We start from the raw sequence: 26,157 nt of genomic DNA on the forward strand, positions 1-26,157 counted from the left end.
ACTACTTATATTTAAAATAATATTTCCCATCCCCACCAAACACAATCTCCAATTTGCACTAGTGCATTTTCTTTAAACTCTATACAAATTTGGAGTTAGACCCCCCGTTCATTGGTCTCTATTGTATTTTAACACTATCGCTAGATTGATTTAATGGTTGAAAAACAAAACGTAAAAAAAAATCGTAAAACCAAAAACAAAATAAATGATGTTTGATAACATAATTTTTTTTATTTATTAGATTAATTTTAAGAAAACAATGAAGATTGATTCAATTGATAAAGAGATGAGTTAATGAAAGGTGGTGGGTTCAATTCTCACTTTCAATGTAAGAACTTTTTGTTTTTTTAGGACGTCAATGTGAGAACATTCTGATAGATAATCTATAACTACGCTTGGATCTCTAAACTTTATGTAACCAAAAAAAATTAATTTTAAGAATAATAAAACAAAACAATTATTCCCTAAAAAAAACAATTATATCAATCTAACGGCTCAGGTTGGTGCAGTATCAAGTGTAGTAGGGACCACTGAAGTAAGGGCAATGTAGTCAATAAACATATAACAGAAAAAAACACGGGAAATTTTGTAACTAACATTTGGAAATTTTCAACAGCTTCTTCTTCTTCTTCATTTGGTGATTCAATCTGAAAAGCTTCGTGTGAGAGACAATGGAGAATCTCATACAATTGGTGAACAAAATACAGAGAGCTTGCACCGCACTCGGCGATCACGGCGAGGAGAGCGCTTTGCCTACTCTTTGGGACGCTCTTCCCTCCATTGCCGTCGTTGGAGGACAGGTGTTACTCTCGATCTAAAAGTTTTTACGGTGTAGAATGAATGATTCTTGTTATGCACTGATACTTCTGATAGAAAGCATGTCTTATGTCCGACATGTCCAACATGTGGTATCTACACTTATGATTACGTCTAATTAATTATTATTATTTTCAAATTTTTAAGTTTATGTGTGAGTGTCATGTCTGGTGTGTGTCAATTTTTCATTTTCAAATTTTAATTTATGTGACCGTTCTTTTAGTGTAATATTTTCTTTTGATTTCACTATTTCTATTTTAGAATTGAAATTGAAATTCTCGGAAGTTGTTTTTCTTCATTATTGTTAATTAGGAGTGTATTGGTTTGTAAAATGTTACAATGCAATGTTCTTTTGTTATTTGTTTTACCTAATGATCCCGATCACAATGGTACTTCTAATTTACGTGAGTTGTTCTGCTAGACCGTTTGAGAGAACTTATGAAAATAGTTTATGGCATTGTTCATAAGTAGTTTTCAGCTTATTTTCATAAGTTCTCCAAGATAGATTATGAAAACAACTTATAACTTATAGGAAAAATAAAACTTTATTTTATCTTTTGTTATAGAAATAGCTCAAACATAAGCGTGTATCATGATAAGTGCTTGTGCTATAAGCTACAAATAAGTTGTTTATCCAATCATGTAAAATCTATTTGTATTCGGATTTTATATACTGGGTGCTTTGTCTATTTATCATTTGTTTTCTTACTATGTAGCACCGACACTACACATTGCAAAAGCGTCCTTGTCTATGTATGACAAGTGGTTACATTCATTTGTTCTATTTTCTCAAATTATTGTCGGTATCAATGTTGTGTTTTTGTCCGTGTCAATGCTTCATAGGTATTTTATCATATAATTTTAACAACATGAATAAATACTGAGATGAATAAACAGTGAGATGAATCAACTTCTTTTGAGTTTAACAAATACATTTCCAGCGTAAACAATACTTAAATGTATATTTAATCATATATTATATCATATAGTCACAACATAACATATTTGTGGAAATTATATTATAATGTGGTAAGATGATGAAATCTGATTAAATGTCTCACTAAAACTAAAACACTACAATATTTTTCCACATTAGTGTTTCCTTTTTATCTTCATGTTTCAAATGAACATATTCAAGTAGATTTATCCGTTAATTTTAATTTTGCAGAGTTCTGGAAAATCTTCAGTGTTGGAGAGTATTGTTGGAAAGGATTTCTTACCTCGTGGATCCGGTAATTTAATTTGCTAATTGATGTATATATACGTGTATGTGTTTACTTAGTCATGTACTGTACAGCTTTATGGTTTGCTTCTCCTCTTTCTCGCTCTCCATGATACGAGTTTTGGATAACTTAACCCCGTTTCTGTATGCAGGGATTGTTACTCGACGTCCTCTTGTTTTGCAGCTTCACAAGATTGATGAAGGGAGAGAATATGCTGAATTTATGCATGCTCCAAGGAAAAGATTTACTGATTTTGGTATTCTCATACATAAAAGATTTCCTTTCACTCACTTTATGGTTTTACTTACATTACACTTAATACCTTTAAGGTATAGCGAAAACTAACTAGTAACTTCATCCATTTTTGGTTAAAACAAATGTTGCGTACCGGAAATGTTATTATATTTGCATTTTCTTTAATATTCTTTACTGCTATTGTTTCTCCGGTAGCTACTAATTTCGCCTGTTTTGTAGCTGCTGTTAGGCAGGAGATCTCTGATGAGACTGATAGAGAAACAGGTCGCTCCAAGGGTATTTCATCCGTTCCCATCCATCTGAGTATCTACTCCCCTCACGGTGAGCTACATTCAGCTTATTAGTACTTGGTATTTTGTTTTTTTTTTTAAAGGAATAAATGTTATTGTTTGAGTCTCAATTTTATGCATTGAATTTGTTGCTTGGCAGTTGTGAATTTGACATTGGTTGATCTTCCTGGACTTACAAAAGTCGCAGTTGGTGAGTTTTTTCATTCTAATATTGTCATTTACTTTGTTGGTTAAATTTCTAAGAACCACCACATTATAAATATGGGGTTAAATTTCTGCAATTGCCTGGAAATTGCAGAGGGTCAAGCAGAGAGCATTGTGCAAGACATTGAAAATATGGTTCGGGCCTTTATCGAAAAGGTAATGATTCTATATAAAACTAAATGATTTCTGATGCATATGAGAACATTTATTTGTTATGAGGTGAAAAATGTTAAAGGCAATAATTAAAGACTTGTATTAAAAGCTCAGCTTTATGCTCACAAAACTTCATATTCAATTTAAGCCATTCATGAACGTACCGTAACTTATTCCTTATTGCAGCCGAATTGCATCATTTTGGCAATATCTCCTGCTAATCAAGACATTGCCACCTCAGATGCAATTAAGATTTCCCGTGAAGTAGATCCTAAAGGTGAGAATAAGCTGTTGGCCATAATTTTGTTTATAAAGTAATTGTTTGGAGGAATGTGTTATCTGAAGTTAACTGTATTAATTTCATAAAATAGCTAAAGCTGAAACTATAGATGTTTAAAATAAAAGCATAGCTTCATAACTTTTACTGCACAGCAAATCACATTGTTATCATGTCTCTTGTGTCGGGAAACTTGGATCATATTCGTATAAAATATCAGATATAAGTTTGCTTGATAATATAATTGTTGGCATTAAAAGAGGTAAATTTAGCTTGGTTGAACACCAAATTATGTGACAAAGATTCTATGTAGTTATAGTTCTAAAATATATATTGTATTAAATTACATGCTTATACAATTTTTGGCATGATTTGGATGGGGTGTTATAAAATATAACAAGGTCGTCAAATACACAGACTAGTAGATGAAATTTGAGAGATACAGTTGGCGAGGTTGGTTATATGGATCAAATGATACCATAATATTCTATCATGTTTAAATGGGTTTTCATTAGGAATAGTTCATGATTGTACATTATAACTTCATTTAATCTAATATCTATGTAACTGATCGGATATAAGCTGACAACTTAAATTATTATTACAAGCAATTGATCGGATAATGCCTGGATAAAGATCAGTTTGTGAATATTGTTTGACTTTTTTTCTTCAGGAGATAGGACATTTGGAGTTTTGACAAAGATTGATCTTATGGACAAGGGCACTGATGCAGTGGATGTAAGCATTATGTCCCCTCTCAATACAAAAATTGTGGGCTACACTGAAAAGTTTGCCTCAGGAATTATTTTTTCCCTTGAATTGACGTTCCTTTGATACTACCATTAGTGGTGTGGACATGTCTGTGTCGTATATGGTGTGTCTGTGTTAGACTCTATGCTTCGTAGAGTATAACTATTAAGTAAACAGTAAGATATAGGTAGACAAGTAGGAAACTGTCAAATAGGTAACATCATTTGGTGATTGAAAGAACTTTTGTTTTCCTTCTGTTGGATACTTTGATATCTACACACTGTGGAATGGAATATACGGGGATAAAATATCTTTCACTTCTTTGGATGCTGTTATGTTTTGGCCTATATTTTGCCTTTACATGTTTCTACAATTGAGATAGAACTTACGAATCACACAAACTTTGGAATTCAGATTTCGGCATCTAGTTAAATCACTGGTCAAATCTGTCAAATTTATAAACTGACTTCCTCGAATTTCCTTTTCTAGATCCTTGAAGGGAAGTCATTTAAGCTAAATTTTCCTTGGATTGGTGTTGTTAATCGCTCCCAAGCTGATATTAACAAAAATGTTGACATGATTGCTGCTCGGCGTAGAGAAAATGAGTATTTTGCTAATACCCCAGAATATAGACATCTAGCTCCGAGAATGGGCTCTGTGCATCTAGGAAAGGTTCTATCTAAGGTATGTCGATTTGTGATCATAAAGTAATACTTAAAACTCAATCGACATTTCCCGAGGAACAAGTTATAGTTTCCAAAATCACTGAGTTGATTAACTTCTTTTTTTATCTTTTATTTCTAGCATTTGGAAACTGTCATCAAGTCTCGTATCCCAGGACTTCAATCACTTATTAACAAGACAATTATTGAGTTGGAGACAGAATTGAACCGTATTGGAAGACCTATTGCTGCTGATACCGGAGTAAGCCACTTCTTCTCCACTCCTCTTTCTCCCTTTCACATTTACAAGTGAATGAAGAATTTATGTTCTTTCTCCATTTGTAGGGGAAGCTGTACATGATAATGGAAATATGTCGAACCTTTGATCAAATTTTTAAGGACCGTCTTGATGGCATGTATAATCCTTTTCCTATGTTACTTAGTCTATAATATGAATTAATGTATAATTATTTCATAGCAGAGAGATCCTATTTAACCTTTGGAAATGATTTATTATCCACAGACGGTCTGGCGGTGAGAAAATCTATCAAGTATTTGATAATCAATTTCCAGCAGCTCTAAAAAGACTGCAGTTTGACAAACATCTATCAATGGACAATGTGCGGAAACTAATAACTGAAGCTGACGGGTATCAACCTCATCTTATAGCTCCTGAGCAAGGATACCGGCGTCTTATTGAGTCTTGCTTAGTATCTATTAGGGGGCCTGCTGAAGCAGCTGTTGACGCGGTACATATTTATACAAAAAACTAATCTACTTTTGCTATCAGCAATGTTTTAAATAGCAGCCGAAGTTAGAGTTCTGATATGGCGCTGCCCTTGATATAGCGAAAAATCCAATCAGATACCGGCTATAGTTATGGTTGCATTGTGGTTACAGATACATAAAAAACTTTGACGTTGAGGTGAAAATTGTGGATGCAGACCTTTTTTAAAACCTTGGTTGTGCATTCCAATTTTGAACATGCTCTTTTAAAGAAACTATAGTGAGAAAATTGCGGTTCACTTCTTCATCCTTGCTCTTTTTACACGAGTAGCTAAAAAAATCAGATTGTTACTGGCATTTAGGCTTAAAGAAAATCTGCATTTCTTTCCCTGCGAAAGTTAACAGCTGTAAAAGCTTAGCCTGGATTACATTATTTAAGGCAAAGTTGAAGTTAAATTTAGAAATTAGAAAATAGATATAAAATTTATTCTTGTGTTCTGTTATTCACTTACTACATTACTTTTATAATGTTTCAGGTTCATGGAATTTTGAAGGATTTGATTCATAAGTCTATGAGTGAGACAATGGCAAGTACTATATTAATTGTTTCATCTTTTGTATGCATAGTTCGCTACATGTTTATGCTTTCAGAAGTTGGTATATTTTTTTTAGTATCTTAATTGTTGCAGTTTTCTGTTGATTGTAGGAATTAAAGCAGTATCCGACCTTGAAAGCAGAACTCGGAAGCGCAGCTATTGAATCATTGGAGAGGATGAAAGAAGAAAGTAAGAAAGCAACACTGTTGTTGGTAGACATGGAATATGGTTATTTGACTGTTGAATTTTTTCGCAAACTTCCCCAAGATGCAGAGAAGGGTGGAAATCCAACTGTCTCACTTTTTGACAGATATAACGATGCTTATCTTCGTCGAATCGGTAAGCAACTGTAATTTAAGAACATCATAGAACATTTTATTTTCTTTGCAATCTTTTATCATTAATTCAAATAGTAAATAATAAATGAGTTCATTAGCCACCACAACATACATGTCATGAGCATATCACAGTTTTTAGTCCCTAAAATTGCAGCTCTTGACAATAGTTATGAAATTAACAAAATTTTAAAATGATTGTTGAAATCGAAAATTTCATTTACATTAGTTATTTTGGATCGGTTAGTCCCTAAAATTGTCATTAATGTGATCGAGCATTTTTTTATTTTAAGAATGATTTTAGAATTTCATTAATCTAAGAGACCAAATTACACGAGAGTTTGAGAACAAAATTGACGATTTTCTCCACGTATTATAGTATATATTCAACATATATTACGTTACTACACCACACATATTTGTGAAATTAGAGGCGTCATTTTCCCCGGTTTATTCCTTACTGAGACTCCTTTGTACGTTAACAGCTACGACAGTCTTGTCCTATGTGAACATGGTATGTGGGACTCTCAGACACACTATTCCCAAGTCCGTAGTATATTGTCAAGTGCGCGAAGCTAAACGCAGTTTATTGGATCACTTCTTTACAGATTTAGGAAAAAAGGAGGTAAACTTTCTTACTTGTTTCCTTGATGATTGAAATACATATGCATGATGTCTGATAATAAAAAAAAAAAGAGCCGAGTTTTGTTTTACGTGTATTACTTTTGCAGGGAAAACAACTAGCTTCATTGTTGAATGAGGATCCAGCAATTATGCAGCGTCGAACCTCGCTTGCAAAGAGGCTTGAGCTGTACAGAAGTGCACAATCAGATATCGAGGCAGTTGCATGGGATAATAAGTAGACGGCCACTGGTTCAAGTTCTGGAAATTCGTTGAAGAAGAGGGCTTTAGTGCAAAGAGGCTCTATTATTTTATTTTTAGGGAGATTTTTTTTTGTTCATGATTCAATTATTTATTGAATAAGATTAGGAAGAGTGTAGTTTTTTGACAGTGATAGTGAAGTCAATTTCACTGGCCTAATGAGAGGTTTATGGTTTTGTTGCAGATGTGTTTCAATTGTATTTAACTGATTACTTTGTCATTAGTTAATTAATAATGCATTATTCATCTATGTTGGTTCTTTTTTGACAAATTGAAATTGTTATATAGTTAAGTTGGATTGATTGAAGAGAAACACTACCTAAACTTCAGTATAGTTAATGATTAAATGGACGTAATTATTATAATTTGAACCTAAACTCTTAAGAAGGTAGATACATAATTCATATTTATGTGGTACAATGATGCATTTCAAATCAAAATCAAATAAAGAAGAAGAAAGAAAGTATATTATCCATTTGGTAAATTAGAACACAGAATTGCAGATTTTCCATCACAAAAAGGGTAAAATTGGTACATAAGAGAAAAAAAATAAATTAAAATGATGAAAATTATGGAGGTGCGGGGAATCGAACCCCGTGCCTCTCGCATGCGAAGCGAGCGCTCTACCATATGAGCTACACCCCCTTTGATTTTAAATTTGTTTTGTTTATAATTTTGATAGTTATTTGTTATACAACAAATAATCAATATTGTTGAAATGTTAACATTCTTTTTGTAGAGCAAAAACAGAATGTATCTGATCTAATTAAGACTGTAATTTCAGTATGATCAAAACCAAAAACAAATGCATCTAGTTAATTTCAGTATCATGGCGTTCTAGAGATCTTGAAATTCTCGTAAAAAATGGAGTATTTTTAATGAAAGAACTTGCATATAATTTCTTATGCAACATCCGGTTTCCAAAAATCAAGCAAAACTCATCATATCATCTGATTCTATAATCAACGTGTAATAATAATAAGAGAAATGATATTTGTACAATAATTTTTTGACAATTTTCTCTCATCATACTCACATTATCCTCTTATTTTATCTCTTCATTTTTCTCTTTCCATTGTTTTTAACCAATGAAAAGAGAGAAAAAAAAGTTATCATCAAAAGTTGTATAAAATGGTTGTTCAAATATCACTCATCTAATAATAATTACATATTCTCAAGAAACATTTAGCAAAATAGAGGTAAAGTGTTGTAAGGCCAATAATTCTCTTCTACTTTACCATGTATTAGATGCTGGAACGGAGATGAATTAAGTTTAGGGGAACCAAAATGAATGATTTAGTGGAAAAAAATAAATAAATGTTTTTTTCGTTACAAAAACAAATATCGCGACCAATAAATCGTTGGTAGTGAGCAACCAAAATTGCAGATAGTGTTTTGATCTTTCTAAACAAAATTGTAATGAGGAATCGTATATTGAGATTCTAGTTCAGGATTAGTTAGGGTTCTTCTCTAAATTTAAGACAAAACCTTTATTTTTTGTTGTTAAGGATTTTAGTTAAATATTAGTGCAATTAAGTCTAGATATCATATGAAGCTCACAAAAAATATATATAGACCAAAAATATTTGCATACTTGTATATTTTTTTAAAAAGTTCGTAACCTCTATTGATCCCCTTCTAGCTTCATCTCTGATGAGATGTACAAAAGCTGCGATATTCAAAATTAAATTTATTTTTTATATTACGGTGGTTGAACAAAAACACGACAAACAACAAAGGTGGCTTTTACAAAATCAAGATGATTCACCATAATTTTCACAAACCTATTGACCAAAGTAACATTAAATATCGAGAAGAGACTATAACAGTATACAGTAACTCATTGCGCTTCTTCAACAAAACAGTATAACTCATTGCATCGGTCATCAGAGGAGTCTTCAATCTTGCTTATATTAAAAACATGTAAAACAGCTAATTGAGATATAAAATTTCAACGAGCCTTAATTTCCTTAATTTCCATTACACAAATATTCTTATACAATTTTTGAATCCGTAACGCTTTTAGTTATAGTGCTATAATTATTCTTCATTGTGATTAAGTTTTTTTCAGTATTTGTTATAGGCATGATTAGAGCTCTAAAATTTCAACTTCAAGCGTCCCTAAGACATGAAACACACCTCATATTGGACAATATATAGAGTTGAAATAGTGACTAACTCGACAATTAGGCCCTTTGTCGTTTCATTTTTACTTCGAAGTACACACTCTCTTCATTGATTTCAACAAATCTACAAAATATGTTGAGAAAATCACATCTGTTATGATTGTGATGAGACGCAATCTTTATCTTCTACAAGTTCAATATCAAAACAACCTCAACTAAGGTATTGTGGTAGATTCTCCGTGCATCTGACTTGAAATTCAAACTATATACTGTTTTTTTTAATACTATCTAAAATTATAATGAATGTTCTTCATTTAATTGTTTTTCCCCTAAAAATATATGAATTTTAATATGTGTAATAATATATTTTCTTTTTTTTTGTTTACTGATGATTAGTAATATTTGTTAGAAATCTAGATTTTTTTATGACAGTTGAAAAGTTAGATATGAAATCAAGGTCGCGTGATAATTTGATGAAAGTACTCTTCCTTCTTTTGGGGTTTGATAAAAATGTTGCAAGATACAATCTAATTTTATGTATGGTTGTATCACTTGAGTATGTGTTTGTTTCCACGGTGAGGCAATTGCAAACATGTGTTTCTCATTAAACTACACATTGTACATGTTTGGTATAACGGCAATTTTATCAAAATCACCCACTTTAATTTTGCAAAAGCTACAAAGTCATTGTAATTTTTCAAAAGCTACAAAATGTAGCTTCTGAAAATCAAGGTGACTCATTGTGATTCTGAAATCCTCGTAATGGTAACAAACATGCACTTTGTAGCTTCTTGTTATCACAGTGGAAATGGATTTCGACGAGCGTTTTCCTTCATTGGACGTGAATCATTTCTGAAGATGCTCTAATGTTTTCCCTCAGTGAACCTTTCCTAGAGTACATATAGGGCAAAATGTAGACGTTACCAACTAGAAGTTTGATTAGTTTGACAAACTCAGTGTTAGAATTTCGACTTAACAGGATTGAATTCTTTTGCTTTCGTTTTCTTTATTGGGTTTCTGCTTCTTGGTCAAAAATGTAAATGATAATTCCTAAGTGCTTTTGTTTAAAGAAGTTACATCTAGTAATTTGCAGGTTTTCCAGAGACATGTTTTTTAAAAGTTACTTCCTTCAAGACATTGATGATGCTCTATGGAAATGAAGAAGACAAACAATATACCAACAATCTTCGTCAATATGTTCCATCACATTATTTCAGTTGCACAAATTCAATAACAAATCAACTGACAAAGTAGTGCCACTATCACCTAACAAAATATTACGAATGTATATACAATTGAAACAAATTAGTTATCAAAATTATTGAAATGGCTTGACAAAATAATAATAATTATTAACTGTCTCTTGGTCGCGTTATTCATCATATCAAAATTGTCTAACTACATAGTAAAACCAAATTCACCTTGAAGGTGCCTCTGAAACCTCAAAACTGACTACAATGAACCCGCAGACTGAGCAAGATGATTAGCATGAATGCTGTTCCTCAGGCAGTTTCAACAATATTTAAGCACGAATAGTGACATCTGCAATATTTCATGAATTTGAATGGTTTTGTCAGTCAATTATGATTTGCCTGGTGAAAAGAATTCATTGATTCATAGCTTTTTCAAACTACAAATATACTGAGTTAGCTTCAGCAGATAAGAAGGTATGGAATTGAAAGACCTACCGAAAACATCCAAAAAAGATAGTGGCATACTGCAGCTATAAAACTGAGCTCACGAGGCAGAGCAATTTGTAATGAATCCACAAATGATGAAATACCGCGATGCTTCACGAGAACTTTTGAGGTAGAGTTCTTCTATATCCACAATAATTGCTACAATTCATTAGCAACAACAAAGTACTGTGGGTTAAGCAGTAGCTGTACAATGTTTACTAGAAGAGAAATTCATGGACCTGGGAGAATCATTTCCTCTAACGACACGGTTATAGATAACCTTAAACGACTGAGAGCCATGAGGTCGAGTAAGCAAACTTATTGGCATTCTTAGTGTTTGCTTTCGGTTTCTTCTTCCCCGAATCAAAATGCTGAACGTTTTCTCATCATCCATGTTCATTTCGCTACTGCTGGTGCTAATGTTGGAACCGACAATTTGATTTGGATCGTTCCCAGCATTGTCGGTCCCAGGAAAATTTGGATTGCCATTTTCTTTTATACTTTCTGAACCAACTCTCACCGTTTCATCTTCACTCATCTCTGATGCTGAAGTTTTTACCTCTTTATTCAAATCCCCGACCTTATCAATGTCATCAGGCAGAACTGAAGCTGGACTTGGACTTTCAACTGCATGAAACTGCACTTGAGGCTCTAAAATGATATCAGGGATTGGTTCAACAATAGGTACTGGACGAGGATATTCAACAGGATGACAACCAGTCCAAACAGCACCAGGACCAAACTTAGATATGACAGGATTCAAATTACATTGCCATGTAAAATGATTGGCATGAAAGCCACTGCTGGTTTGTACTGATTGAGGTTGAGTATAAGGAGGATACATGAATGGCAATGGTTGTAGCATGTTTGGTGTTGTTGGAGGTGACGGATATGCATGGTGAGGAGAGGAACACATTGGGTTACCAGCAGGTAGCACAGTAGCAGGTCCAGGGTGAACATTCATGTTTACTGGCCAGGGGCCAATAGCTGGAACAGGACCGGGACCAGAAGGATGAGACATATTCATGGCAATAGGGGCAACACGTGCAATGGCAGGTGATGGGTTGAATGGAGCTGCTGATGCAGACAATTTCTTATACGAGATGCCCCCAGCTTGGCTTTGACTAGGTGATAATAAATTGACCCCTAAATCCTCACCACCATGTGGACTAGAACTTGTATTATCAGAAGGTTCAAAACTGCAAGGCAAATCACTTGCAACAAGTTCTTGTTTGTAAGATTCCATAGCATCTTCAACTGCATCAATCACTATGCTGTTATCAACAGCTCCTTGTGCTTCAACATCCCCAGATTCAAGCCCCTCGGCAGTTGCACAACTATCTTGCACAACTTTATTCAACTGAGTTTCTTCTTTCTTCTCAGTAGAAACTACAGTATCATCTTGTGAATCTTCTATAGAATCGGACAAAGAATCGTCAGACTTCTCTTTAAACACGTTATTCGCCTCTTTTGGGGTTGGATCGATGTTTCTATGAGCTTCAATATCTTCCTCTTCATGTTTTCCAACATCATGTTCCTGACTAACAGAAATCTCATTTTGAGGATTATAGACCTGCAACTTGGAGATTGTCCCAGGAGGAGCCAAGGCTACTTCCTTGTATGAAGGACTTTTACCAAGACTAACTATAGAAGTCTTAACAGGATTAACCTCAATTGAATCAACTTCTTTATCACCAACAATTTCTAATGTCTCATTTGCAACAGTCTTAGAAGCAGATGGTGTAGACTTGACCCTGTACGCAACAGCCTTGACTGCTTTCCTTCCGAATTTAGCGCCTTGGCTGATGTTTACAGCACGGTTATCAGCACCCCCATGGTGTATTGTCCGCTTCTTCAAGAAATAATACTTGCTATTCTGATTAGCACTCTTTACCGAAGAATGTTCAGTGCCAACTTCCACATTCTTCTGGTAACTATAAACTTTGCCATGTGTTGCCCGTCTTTGTTTCAGTCTCCGACCATATGAACCAGCTGATCTTGGTCTTTGTACTGATTGCCATCCATCATCTCCATCGGGATGTGCTTCGGACAATAATTCATTAGAAGGTTGTGGCTTTTCATCCAAGATCTTTTCTAAAATTGGCTGTTCCGGATCAGGTGCTGAGTTGCTCTCATTCTCAGAATCTGCACTACTTGCTGGTTCAGGTATATGTAGCTCTTCATCTGAAGCCTCTTTCTGAATTTCTTTTGAAGACTCATCAGAACTTACTGACACATTGTTCTGGTAGGATATTGCCCTCACCTGACACATAATTAACAAACAAATATGATTTGTAGTACAAAATATGGAGAGGTAAGCAAATCTCAGTTCTCACGTTAATGTGATGAGTAATTGTTTAAGCGCTAGAAAAATTGCATCCAGAAGACTTATTAAATTGATCTTGAAGCACGTCCCATATTATTTACATCTCATTATAGTATAAAGAAAATACAAAAACGAAGATGAATAAGTTTTACGTTCAATGTTACCATGTTACCATTTATAGTTTACACAATGAGTACAATGTACAACAATTATATTGATGGTTATTCCTTCTTCAAGATAGACCATTAGCCAGATTTCTCTCGATCCTTTAGCAAATTACCAAGTCATACAACAACCAAACCTTATCCCACTAATTGGGGTCGGCGAATGAATCAAACGATGCCATTATGTTCTTCACATATCATATCCCTATCAAACTCATTGATCTCTAGATCTTTTTCAATAGTATCTCTTGTAGTGTTTCTAGGTCCGCCTCTAGCGATTTGACTATCATCCATCTAATCTACTCTCTCTACTACAGAATCTACAAATCTTCTGTCTAGCAAATTACCGAGTCAGGTATATTAAATACCAGACTACTCCCTCTGTTCATTTTTCTCCACTCAGAAATGAAGTTACCTATTTGAATTAGTATTTTTGCAATACAGCGTAGGTAACTCCAAATTTAAGATTAAAGATTGGTTTTATTATTGCTGTCTGTATCAGACAGACTTAAAGCAATCCTTAAAGCAGAGAGAAAGAATTCGCATTAGCCAGAGAATAGCTCCACAATAATAAAATATCCCTTTCATGGGTTATGGACAAGTTAAAGAATAGCTCCACAATTATGAAACTCTAAAATGCCAAGATAATCAATCAATCATTCAGAGCAATATCAGAAAATGTATATTTAGACAGAAGACAGCAGCATTCATAAATTAGACAACTCTTTTATATCTTTTTTGCTAGGTCTTAAAGAATTGAACTGATGAGAAGATTATCAAGTCCAGTAAATCTGGGGAACTTTTGTTACCTGGTTTCTTCTCTTTGCTGCTGCATCTCTCCCTTTGGCATCGTGATTAGGATTAATGTAGTCAAGAAGATCCGACACACTGACAAATTCCACGGAAATATAGGAAATCATTACAAATGGTGTATGTGAATGTATCATATACAAATATCATATGCTTATATATAAAAAAAAATATATACAAATATCACACACACACACAAATATATCAGTTCTTTCACTGAAATTACACGCATCAATGTTGACAATTCAAGAGGATAACATAGCCCTCTACAAACGGCACACACATAAAATAGGAGTTATATCTACTTCGGGCACATGTGACATGCACATTAAAGTTTGCTCTTTTGCAGTGTCTATGTTAGATTTTGCTCTGTTGCAGTGTTTATGTCTGTACTGTGTCCAATGTATTCTTAGAATTGACACGAAGTTGTTTTTTTTTTTTTTGGTGAACAAAGAGGGCCAAAGCCCAACACGAAGTCATTTTCAAATGTCAAGTATATCCATGATTGCATACGATGTACAAGAAATAATTTCTTCATTAGTCAAAAACATTTAGATAGTTCTACTAGCCATAAAAACACCAAGAGAACTGTATTAACGACGGTCATTGACCACAGGCTTCAAAGACTGTAACAATATTCATCTCAGAATTACATATTACATTAACTGTAAAAAAATTACTCCATCAAATAACACCAAGGGAAATATCCACTACACGAGTACTTCCTGAAGCAGAAACTAATCAATTAAGTATCAAATTCAAATTAAAATTCAGAGCATAATTTCACTATACCTTAGATGACCTTTGCTAGCTATTGATGCATCAGGTTTTCTCGTACCATTTCGAGCAGCTTCTTGCTGTTCAAAAGCCTTGGACTCAAAATACTCGAGCCAAGCTGCAGCGTCCTGTAGAATTCATCAAGAAACTATAGATTATGCAAAACAGTTATAATTCTGTGTACATTATTGTTTTAAGAAAAAACAGAAGTGATACTTTTAGCAACACACAATGTCACACATATTCATAATGATAATGATGATGATGAGAACTATTCAAACATTGTCCTGTGACACCATTTAAGACTTCAATCAACCAGCTATAATATTGTCGATTACTAGTTTACTATTCAAAAAAAAAAATTGTGACATCATTTAAGAATTCAATATACTGACTAAAATACTGTTAACCACTAACTTCTGTTCTATTATGTTTGATACTACTATATTTTTTAAACCAACTAGAGTTTGCAGAACATAGAACTTGCTTAATGTGACAATTTACCTGTGTTCGCAAGTCATCAGGGCCAAGCTTTGCCCTCAGAATTTGCAAAGTTGTTTGCTCATGCTGCACACTCAACGGATATGCTTCCATCAACGAGAGTGCTATTGCTATTGCATGGTAACTTGCAGCTGTCTGCAAATAATCAGCATCCAAAAAAGATGCAAATGTTATACACAAATGAGAAGCTTTATTACATAAGTAATGCAAGCCTATAGGTTAATATTATTACCTTCTTTATATATTTTGAGTTAAAATTATTAAAATTGCCAAGAGTACTAAAATAGTAACATCATCAGCATTTAATAGTAACGCAAAATCAGCAATTTCAACCTACTAACTTCACTCGTTACTATAAAGCATATTATGACAATTATGTGTTATGAAACATTCGACATAGAATTTAAGTAAAATGTAGGATTACTCGGAAATAAAAACTTCAAACTATGGCAAAAACAGGAAATAAAATGAAATAAACTAAAACCTGAATATGATCTGCACCAAGTAATTTTTGGTTGCACTTTAATGCTTTGTGAAGATATCTGAGAGCAATGTGTACATTTCCCAGACCTTCCTCCATCATAGCAACATTAATGTAAGTTGCGGCAGTATTTGGATGAGATGGGCCACATGTCAGATGCAAAAGGTATAAAGCACGCTTCACATATCTGATTGCAGAGACAAGCAGTAAAACAATAGATCAGAAGAAAAATTGAAAATAACGCTATTATTATCACAAAACATCAAAACTTGTCTTTACAATACTTTTGAAGATTAATTTAAATATAGTTCAAATAAGTAGGGAAATAAACCTAGACAGTCCTGTTAGATAGGACACAATAAGTAAGGGTATTCAATCTTCCTCTTTTGTAAACATTGTTTTCTCTCTTTATAAATTATTCTTCTTCAAGTTAAAAAAAGTATAAATCAAACTTAAAAAACTCAGTTAAATCTATACACCACAACATTGTACAACGTTAAACATACTTAAGAGCCAGTTCTGTGTGTTGAAGTCTGTAATAGAAAACAGCAAGATCCCCATAGCTCTTCATGGTATCAGGATGATCCAGACCTAACTCTCTCTCATTGATATCCAAAGCTTTTTGTTGATAGATCGTAGCCTGAAATAAAGTAAGAAACTTAATGAACTGAAATCAAATTTTGGACTTGACAAAAATAGAAAAAGTAGATCAGATTTTTTGGTGTAGATGCATTTTTATAGACAAATTGTTACTAGTTAATTTGTTGGGGGGAGGGGGGGTTGTTAGTGCAGGGATCAAACCATGGAGATCCTATATAAATACTTCTGTGTCCCAACCCATACAACTGGACAACTTCTTCAGGGATTGGTATAGATGCATAAAAACTATATCTGAAATAAATCTATGGTTTGATGAAATAATGTCTACCAATACCAAAACATTAAAGATTAAAATAAACCTGATTAAAGTCTCCGGTATGATATAAAACTACAGCAAGGAGGCTGTATGCTCCTGCTGTCATCCGATGGTAGGGACCACAAACTGCTACGAGCTTTGCAAGAGCCTGTTACCATAAATTAAAGCGGATAACATATGTCAATTTCAGAATGAAAGATATTGAATGTTGAAAAACTTTTTCAACAATTTGAAGATTTCCAATTAAAAGGTTCAGGCTACAGATACCTTTGTCCCATAGGTAACAGCATCTTCAAGCTTTCCCTTGTCTAAAGCTGTTTTGGAGGACTCCAGAAGCTGCCTTCCATCTGCAGATGAGCATGCTGCTTGCTGCAAAGGATCAGCATAAGAAATGCACAAGTTAGGGCATATTCAATAATCTTCAATACATTATGTCAGAGAACCTATGTTCAACATGTCGGCTACCTTGTGAACTGCAACCAAGCTGACAATATCAGATTTTTGGAAGGGAAATGGAGAATCCATGTCAAAGTCCCTTGGAACGAGCTCAATTCCCACCTAAAACAGAAAACAGTGATAAGAAACAAACTGTCAATGATCGATAACTCATTGATTAATGATAATCTTAAGCCCAACATATTGACTGATTAAGTCGGTCTCAGATTAATCTATATGTACCTGTATGCACATATGTTGTACAGGCAAACATGAATGTTTTCTAATAAAAAGAAGGGAAAAAACAAGGACATACAACAGATATTAGATGTACACAAAAATGCTATGAGAGCTGTTGCAGTTAAAGGAGGAAAACAGGTTCACTTGTTTCACGACAAGAGTGACATACTCTTTGTATGGGATGAAAATAAGACCTTCTTATGTCAATAAGGTAATAAAGGTAGCATATAAGCATGTAAAGTCCACTCTTCAAAAGCTCCAAATAATTACTTGAGGCTATTTCAACTTCACAGAGAAGTAAAACTCAAACTCATTTTCTTTAATGTGTACGGTGACAATATTAAAGTGTAAAATTCAGCTTACCTAATACCTCAACAGGTCCCTATCTACTTTTATAGTAACTGAACTTATAACCAACCAACAAATACTTGCCAAAATGAATCACAAAATCTGGCACAGTATATTACTTCATAACAACGTAATCTGTAATGCAAGAGCAAGTAATAACAGAAACCAGAGTTTTTATCAACTATTAACAATTTCCAGACTCCAGTACCTTGTGACACAAGCCGCGTAGAATTGCAAATTTCCGCACATCTTTATAGTTCAACCTGCTAAGATCCCAGTCAAATCGTTTCTTCAAAAACAACTCTAGCCATTTCCACACAAGAGGGTGGACATCACATGATTTATCTGATTCTTTATTTTCAGGAACACCAAGCAGCAAGTTCAATGCACCAGCTATTGATGAAGCCATGTTTTCCTTGTCAACAACAGAAGAAATCACTGCCCTCAGGATGTGCTTGAAAGCTCGAACTATCATCTCATGAATGCAAAGTGATTGCACATGTGAAAGTTTTTCAGAAAGCTTGACCTGTGAAGATAAGCAAAATGCCAACATCATACAACATGGAAAAGCTCACATACAATATCAGAAAACTAAAACAAAATCCCGCACAAAACCTTCTAAAACATATGTGGCAGACAGTAAAAGGGAAAAGACAGAAAGTCCAATCCAAATATAAAGCATTTTAGTTTGACCAACATTTATAATCCCTAAAGGCACATTTTCAGAGCTAGTTATGCTATTTTAGAGATGTCAATGAAACACTAACATAAGCCATTTTGTAAATGTTGACTGTAGAAGAAGCATGAAAAAGAATACTCTATTTGATAACAAAGAGGACAAGTAAATAAAGTTTAGAGCACTGACAACATGTCCAAGAGATCGCATTCGTAGACCCCTAGTATGCATAAAATCAGTTAGCGTGCGGCCATCAACTGGAGAGAGTTCCAATGAGCCAAAATCTGCTACCTGTATTGCAAAATTAATAGTATCATAAAAATCGTGAGGGTCATATTAACAAGAAAGCCTTGCAGCCAACCAATGAAATAAAATTCTATAATTACCAGTTTTGGGATAGCAACATCCATGTAATATTTCTGAGACAAGTCGATCAAATCTTGCATAGACTGTTAACAAGAAAAAATAGTTTGGTTTAGACACCGGATGAAATAGATTGGTTTTGTTGCTATGGAACTTGAAAATACATTGTTACACCAAGAGTATTTACCTTGCAGTGAAGTCCAGTTCCTGATTCTTTCAATCGGGTAAAAGCTGCCTCAGATAACATCCGTTTCAGCACAAGCTCATTGTCAACTGCTGCAGTTTCATGTTGGGATTCACTTGAGGACAATGCATCATTTTCACCCTCGAGGTTAGATTTTGAATGTTCAGATGCACAATTAGTATTGGTTGAATCAGATTTCTTTTTATTATTCTTGAGAGCTTTGAGGGGTTTCCCAAGACCCTCAACCTTCATTTCATTGTTAGCCTTCTCCAAAGATGGTTTCTTATCTTTTTCTGTACTGTTTTGGTCTTGCAAATGCTGTACCCAGCACGCTCCTAGTTCCCATCTTACAAAATAGTCCGAACTTAGTTCCTCTTCCTCAAGCTTAGCAAGGCTTTTTTTAATCAGCTTTTCCACAAAAGCATCTGTACCACCAAGCTCTTCACTCTCAAACATTTGTATCTCGTTCATCTGTTTATTGTTCTCTGGCAGGGCTGTGCTGTGAAGACGAAATCTTAAACTGCAAGGAACAACAAAATAATTACACGCCCTATTATCATTGGATCTGGATAAATGAGAACTTACTCAACCAAAGGAAGCTAAAACAACTGTTATGAAGTTTCAAAAAATGCAGAAATATAATCAAATCTATAAAATAATAACAAAAGCCTTTTCCTACTAGATGAGATCAGTTAGATGTATAAAACAGCGTCATAATGTATATCTAAAAAAAGAAAAACGCAAAAGCTATAACCAAAAAATAACTGTAAGTCATCCAAACATCGAGGAGTACAGTACACTATGAAAATAAATTTCTACGTAAAAGTGAGGAAAGCTCAAAACTTCATCAAAATAAACTCCCAGCAAAACTTCATGAAGTATATACAGTATGTAAAGCCATAAACTAGAAAAATTGTATAATGCAGAAAACAGAAGGGTTCAAGAACCTGTTAATATTTAGTGCGTTGGCACCACCCTCTGGCTGATCAAACACTTCATTATTTTGATGAAATGAAGAATTGGCATTGTCATTAGCTCCACCTTCAACTTTCACAACAACCACATAACCACAATATCTTACATAAACAACACCTAAAGTGGTAATATCCTGCACATTAAATGTGACATATATTAGTTCTATGAAAGGCAAAGTAGCATCCAAAGAACCAATTTAACCAATCTTTATCTATATAAAAAAAATCATACATGGGCGGCAGTATTTTCATCTGCAGTGATCCCTTTCAGTAAATTCCGCTCGACTAGATCCTTTTGATTTACTCCTGTAGCTTCAACTCCATCAATTTTGGAATCAATCTTACAGCTTGCAACAGAACCGTCTTTCAAGACTCTAACGCTCAAGTCACCTACTCTCTCACTGTAAATATCATTTTCTACTGCTGAGCAGTTAAAACTGGGATCTTCCAAAACATGTTTAACAGCCCTAATTGCTCTGAAAATGGCAACGTCAACAAACAGGCTGTGCAGAAGAAATGCTTTTCTATCACGGCCTTGCCTTTCTTCTGCTGTCTTGCAGGGCATAGATGCAATAAAAGAAAACTTATTGGCCCAAGGAATCAAATCATACTCTCCGTCTCTTCCTAGACCACCACCATTTCCTCCCCAATTTTCATCCTCCACGGGAAGAGGAGGAAAAAATGATGGTGATTGAGCTGCAATAGGAGGAACGAGCCAAGTGTTCGATCTGAAGCCATATGGGAGATTTCCAAACTGAAGACAGAAAATGAGGCAGAGAGCATAAGTAAATACAGTGTTAGTTGCAACAAGCAGCATTTACATGCGCCAATCAAAGCCATTAACATGTTTTCTGCTTCTTTTACCTAGTTATGTCAAAATTTGAATTGTAGATAAGAAATGCAAAAAAAAAAGGAAGTTGTTCAATACCTTGTTACGTTCTGAAAATGCCTTCAAGAGATCATCGTACGCCTGAAAATTTAGAAGAAATTTGTTAATTTTACAAAATTAGAATAGAAAAGTGCATGTGTTTAAGCTTTTAATTTTTTTTTTGAATTTTTTTTTGTTCAAATCATACAAGAGCACGGACATAATTTCGAAATCTGAAACAACGCATGTCAAAACTTAAAATACCGAATTATATATTTGATTAGAACATTTGAAAATTCAATTACCAAGGAATAGAGACTTCACAAATAAAGCCTAAGGATTGGCATTCGATTGTTGTTTTCTGTATTTATATGTTTACAATTATATATGTACCCAATGTGTCTATGATGTAGCATCAGGAGGACTATTAGCTAGTGTCTATCAACTTACAAGAATAGAGTATAGTTTCAAAAATTAAAGCAACACGGGTTAACATTTAATTTTAATAGTAGATTATATATTTCACAGTAAAAGTTTTTTTTTTGACAAAATACTCCACAGTAAAAGTTGTTTAAAACTAAATTAAATTAAAGAGACAAAAAGTGGAAAGAGCACAAACATTGTCAAAAGCTCTGCTAATCTGTCTCAGCAAATCAACAAGATTATGACACAGAATCCTCTGCTTCCCAACACTGTAAAACCCCTTTCTGCAAGCCTCAACGTGCACCACTTTCCCGTTGCAAACCTTCACCTGAGAACACAGCACAGCATAAGCATGTTTGGCAAAAATGGAAAAAATTAGTTTGGAAGAGATACATTTAATAATTGTAAAGATAAATGTTCTCCTTGGCAAGTCTGATCTGCTTGCTTAATATCACTCGATCGGCTTATAGTATTTTTTGACTCACTTATAACTTTTTTTTTATGTTCTAATACCCTATCCAAGAATTAAAAATATTTATCAAAATTGTTTCTATCTTTAACCTTACTATTTAAATTACATTCTTTCTCAACCTTATGTTAAACTAAACAAAAAATCACATCATGTATAAAATAAAATAAAATAAAGAAAGAATAATAATAGAGTATATATTTTACTAAAACATAAAATATATAAAATTATTATTTCATTATCTTATCACATTTCGTTTATATGAGTATGTTAAAATAGAATAAAATTAAAAAAATAAATAAATACTATTCAAATTTTCAAAGTGATGAATAAATAAAATATTAAAGGAGAGCAATATTTTAAAATAGATAATATAAAACAATAAAATCATATAAAATTGAAATAAATATGACATTTTACATGAGTAATATTTATTTATTCTTTTCATCGTTAACTACACTAAACATTTTAAAATTAACTAGTTATTATGAATTAATATACCTTCACTTCCCTCAAAAAAAAAAAAAAAATACCTTCACTATTTTTTCATTTTTTGTTGATAAATTTCACTTTTTTAAAAGAATAATAAATTTTACTTAAACTTACTGTCAAAGCAAAAACACATCCCTAAAATCACTTTAATCCAAATTCATTTTAAATTATTTGGTTTCACTTGATTTCAATTGAATTGATATTAGAAATATGCTTATGAAAAAAAATTACATTTAAAATCACATTAAGAGATAAAAACAATAAATTCAAATCTAATTTTAAAAAAAAAAAATCAACATATTAGTTTTGTTTTTAAATCAATTTTGTCTTTTGTTCAAAAAAAATAATAAATCCAATTTTTCTATTATTAGGAGTAATAAAAACGAGAAACCAAACATTCACTAATCAAATCAAATTTTAAAAAATGCAGACAAACATGGACACGCGCGTGTTTTTAAATTTAACGCGCGACGAGAAAATGAAAAGGCGCGAAAAATACTTACATCGAGCGAGAAGAGATGATCCTCCTCCAATATCTCCTCCACATTTCGCTTGGAAGCTTTCTTCACATCTACAATCATCAATTCACATTCAATTTCATCGCATCAACCATCGGAAATCAATGAACGAAAAAGCTTGAAAGAAGAAGAAGAATTGTACATTGAAGAGGAGCAGTGAGATGCGAAAGAGAGAAAAACTCGTAGAAACTCTCGAGCTTAGGACATGAGTGGCTTATATCTCCGTCAGCGTCCGCCGCAGCGGCAGCTTCTTTCTGCAATTGCTTTGCCGGAGGCGGTTGAGATTTGGTCGACTTCGCCGCATTCTTCGGCGGAGACGACGGACCGAAGCTGGTGGTGCATGCAACGATGTCCAGAAGTCTTCGCACGTGTGCCACCGCTCCATCTGAATCGTAATCCTCTGCAAGTGTAAAATGTAGATGTAAAAGATTAACTAAACGACGTTGTAACCGTTTTTCTTATTCTACTTTAAAAATAAATAAAAAATGAAGAGAGAGAAAGAGAAATGAACCTTCAACTAAAGTGAGGAGACATGGCTTCAATGCGGACACATCTACCGTATCCTTTAAACGTACACCTCTTATCTGTATTATCATCATCACATAAAGAGTTCTATTATGAGTTATCACAATCAAAATATACATATTCTAATATAAATAAAATTTTATAATTTCATTCTATATAATTATATATTATATTTATTTGCTTTTTTTATCTTATTTTGTTTAGTGTACATTTGTTATTTTTATCACCTTGAATTTTTAAGTTCATCTAGAACAAGATTTTAAATCCAAGGTTCTTATGTATATTATATTGGAATTCATATATAAATTATTAATCTCCAAAAATAAATTTGTATGTGCATGATTAAGTATCATTCTATAACTGACAAAAAGTCGTTATCTATATTTTTCATGAGGTCCATATTTATACTTAAAAAAAATTTAAAAATAGGTCGATATCTATTTGAGCTTAGGTCGATACTTTCTAGAGACAAATATACATTTAAATTTATTCTTTTTTATTTATGTTTTTCTTAGATAACGATTGGTGTTTTTCACTGGCTACCAGTTTCTAGATTTGTCAAATAAAAGTCAAATGTAGTTTGTTTGAATTTACAAAATACCACACACATGTGTAACACATAGGTGACATAAAAATGTGTGAAAAAATGTTAATTTTAAATTAAATAATATGATAATTAATTCAAGTTTGATAATCCTTATATTGTGTCGTTAAATTTAACTAATTTTATCTCAATGATAAAACGTTAAATTAAAATTATATAATCTATGAATGGTACACAATTTTTTCACCTCATGTGATAGTGAAAAGTTGGTGATGTAACACGTCTCAGTATTCACCGATAAAAGCCGACGAACATCTATTATTCTATCCGTTGATATCCCCTGCTTCAAAATATCAAAAAATTCATTTAAATATAAAGTTTGTATAAATAATAAATAAAAAAACAATAATAAAGTCGTGAAAGCTAAAGCAACTTGAAAATGAGAGAAAACCCAAATTCTTCATGGTAAGTGGAACTATTCACCAATTCAAGCAACATAACAGAAAATTGCAAAATTGGGTTTGTTGTTTTGTTGAAAACAGATACATTCATATTTTGTCTACATGTTATATCGTCAAATTATCATTCCATAGCCACACACTTTGTATTCTACCAAAAATAAGCTATAAAGATTTTATAATATAGCTAATGGTTGAATTTAATTATTAATAATCTATCTATGAGGTATAAAGTTCAGCACTACTAGCCACAATTTAGTTAAAATATGAGAAACATAACAAAAACCTGCATAAAGTTGTTGACAATGCACAAAAAATAATAATAAGCTATTAGAGCAAGAACCATGACACTTATACCAAATTAACTATTTTTCAATCTCTTCACAAATTAATTAATAAACTTAAACAAACCTTGAGAACAACACTAGTTTCATCTGGAAGGTTCACTGTGATATCCATGACAACAGGAAGAACTGCAAAATTACAACTAAGTTAAGTATATGATTATTTAACAAAGCTTTCAAATTAAGTGCTTATATTATAACTTAATTAATTGTATAAGAATAATTCAAAATTAGAAATTTTGTTACCCTTCTCTTCCTTCTTCTTCTTCTCTCCCTTGGCCTTTCCACGACTGTATCTTGGGGCCATTTTCAATTCCTTTGAGATTGAAATAAGAAAAAATAGAAATTAAAGCTTTATAAGAATACACAAATGCATAAGTTAAGATAATTTACACATTAGAATTGCTATATAAGGTAGTAATATATTTTTTATTCACTATATGTTGCACAAAGAACAAATTAAAGGTTATCTAGAGAATACTTTAGAGGTGCAAAGGAATTTACCAAGCAAGTGCTTTAAATGAACTTTGAGGTTGAAGATGACAGAAAGAGAAAGAGAGGGGGGGTTCTTTAATGTGTTATTGATAAGAATATAAAGTACAAAATGAAAAAGAGTGATAAATGAGGTAGGTTGAGAATGAAGATAATGAAGTGTGCAAGAATGAGGAAAAATGATAGAGGAAGAAAAATAGGAGAAGGAAGCAGAAAGATAATATAGAGGAAAGTGTGGTATGATAAGGAAGGAAGGGCTGAGATTCAATGGTCAGAATCATAGATTGGCATTTTATGGCAGCTTGCTTATAACAGGTTAAGTATCAATTTGCAGGGTATATCATGTCTATATATACACCTATACCTTCATTTTCATTTTTTGTATTAATTTTTATTTTTATAAAAAAAAAAAAAATAAAGCTTAATTTGGTGTAAACGATTCAATGAAAACGTGTGATATTATTCATTTAAATGAAATGCAATAATAATTGCAAAATATTATATTTTCATTAGACGTCTGTCTACGACTAATTTACATCGACGATACTTCTCTCTTTTTTATTTTAAAATTTAGAACTTTTTGTTTTTTTATTATATTTTTCAAATCCAATAGCGGAAGGAATTAGTGGTGATGAAGAGGGGGACCACGTAGTATAGATAGGGTATAGGGAAGCCTTATTAGCATCATAAATCGCTATTAAGAAATTAAAGAATGCAAAAAAAATCGATAATACAACTACAAGGTTGAATTTGCATTACAACGAGAGTATGGTCTTTTGTCAAAAAAAAGAGTATGGTCTTCCCTCAAAAAAAAAAAAAAAAAAAAAAAAAGACTATGGTCTTATTAACCTTCAC

The 26,157-nt window shown here is 33.0% G+C and overlaps 2 protein-coding genes and 1 non-coding gene across 4 annotated transcripts; 1 reads left to right on the forward strand and 2 right to left on the reverse strand.

Moving 5' to 3' along the window:
- The first annotated feature begins 586 nt into the window (after positions 1 to 586).
- On the forward strand, positions 587 to 7,419 carry LOC25500693 (dynamin-related protein 1B). The gene is made up of 16 exons (XM_013589175.3): positions 587 to 800; positions 1,985 to 2,048; positions 2,191 to 2,295; positions 2,514 to 2,615; positions 2,724 to 2,774; positions 2,883 to 2,944; positions 3,128 to 3,218; positions 3,892 to 3,956; positions 4,458 to 4,652; positions 4,773 to 4,892; positions 4,976 to 5,046; positions 5,154 to 5,379; positions 5,893 to 5,943; positions 6,063 to 6,291; positions 6,773 to 6,912; positions 7,019 to 7,419. Exons 1-16 carry the CDS (start codon positions 672 to 674, stop codon positions 7,148 to 7,150), a joined length of 1,833 nt encoding a protein of 610 aa, XP_013444629.1. The 5' UTR covers positions 587 to 671; the 3' UTR covers positions 7,151 to 7,419.
- A 322-nt stretch (positions 7,420 to 7,741) lies between these two features.
- TRNAA-CGC (transfer RNA alanine (anticodon CGC)) lies at positions 7,742 to 7,814 on the reverse strand. The gene has a single exon. It is a non-coding gene; the product is annotated as a tRNA-Ala (tRNA).
- A 2,656-nt stretch (positions 7,815 to 10,470) lies between these two features.
- Positions 10,471 to 25,607, reverse strand: LOC25500695 (protein TSS). Of its 2 annotated transcripts, none has more exons than XM_013589176.3 (25): positions 25,315 to 25,607; positions 25,057 to 25,126; positions 24,878 to 24,939; positions 24,256 to 24,348; positions 23,451 to 23,523; positions 23,082 to 23,339; positions 22,925 to 22,992; positions 21,657 to 21,788; positions 21,098 to 21,139; positions 20,402 to 20,923; positions 20,143 to 20,303; positions 19,199 to 19,715; positions 19,035 to 19,097; positions 18,838 to 18,939; positions 18,181 to 18,498; positions 17,415 to 17,507; positions 17,217 to 17,318; positions 16,993 to 17,097; positions 16,540 to 16,673; positions 16,037 to 16,220; positions 15,556 to 15,687; positions 15,067 to 15,179; positions 14,274 to 14,352; positions 10,984 to 13,237; positions 10,471 to 10,837 (listed from the first exon to the last, which is right to left on the reverse strand). In XM_013589176.3, exons 2-24 carry the CDS (start codon positions 25,115 to 25,117, stop codon positions 11,168 to 11,170), a joined length of 5,484 nt encoding a protein of 1,827 aa, XP_013444630.1. In that variant the 5' UTR covers positions 25,118 to 25,126; positions 25,315 to 25,607; the 3' UTR covers positions 10,471 to 10,837; positions 10,984 to 11,167. The 2 variants fall into 2 exon arrangements, with proteins under 2 accessions (XP_013444630.1, XP_024627628.1); XM_024771860.2 differs by having other exon boundaries at positions 24,256 to 24,351.
- Between the last annotated feature and the right edge of the window lie 550 nt (positions 25,608 to 26,157).

The sequence above is a fragment of the Medicago truncatula genome, chromosome 8 (genome assembly GCF_003473485.1).
Source record: "Medicago truncatula cultivar Jemalong A17 chromosome 8, MtrunA17r5.0-ANR, whole genome shotgun sequence".
Taxonomy (NCBI): Eukaryota; Viridiplantae; Streptophyta; class Magnoliopsida; order Fabales; family Fabaceae; genus Medicago; species Medicago truncatula.

Coding starts and splice junctions, on each gene's coding strand:
- LOC25500693 (XM_013589175.3), top strand. CDS start 672: ATGGAGAATCTCATACAATTGGTGAACAAAATACAGAGAGCTTGCACC. Junction 2,945..3,127: donor TTCGGGCCTTTATCGAAAAG/GTAATGATTCTA, acceptor TCCTTATTGCAG/CCGAATTGCATCATTTTGGC. Junction 6,292..6,772: donor TGCTTATCTTCGTCGAATCG/GTAAGCAACTGT, acceptor GTACGTTAACAG/CTACGACAGTCTTGTCCTAT.
- LOC25500695 (XM_024771860.2), bottom strand. CDS start 25,117: ATGGCCCCAAGATACAGTCGTGGAAAGGCCAAGGGAGAGAAGAAGAAG. Junction 19,098..19,198: donor GAACTGGACTTCACTGCAAG/GTAAATACTCTT, acceptor TCTTGTTAACAG/TCTATGCAAGATTTGATCGA. Junction 15,180..15,555: donor CTGATGACTTGCGAACACAG/GTAAATTGTCAC, acceptor TGAATTCTACAG/GACGCTGCAGCTTGGCTCGA.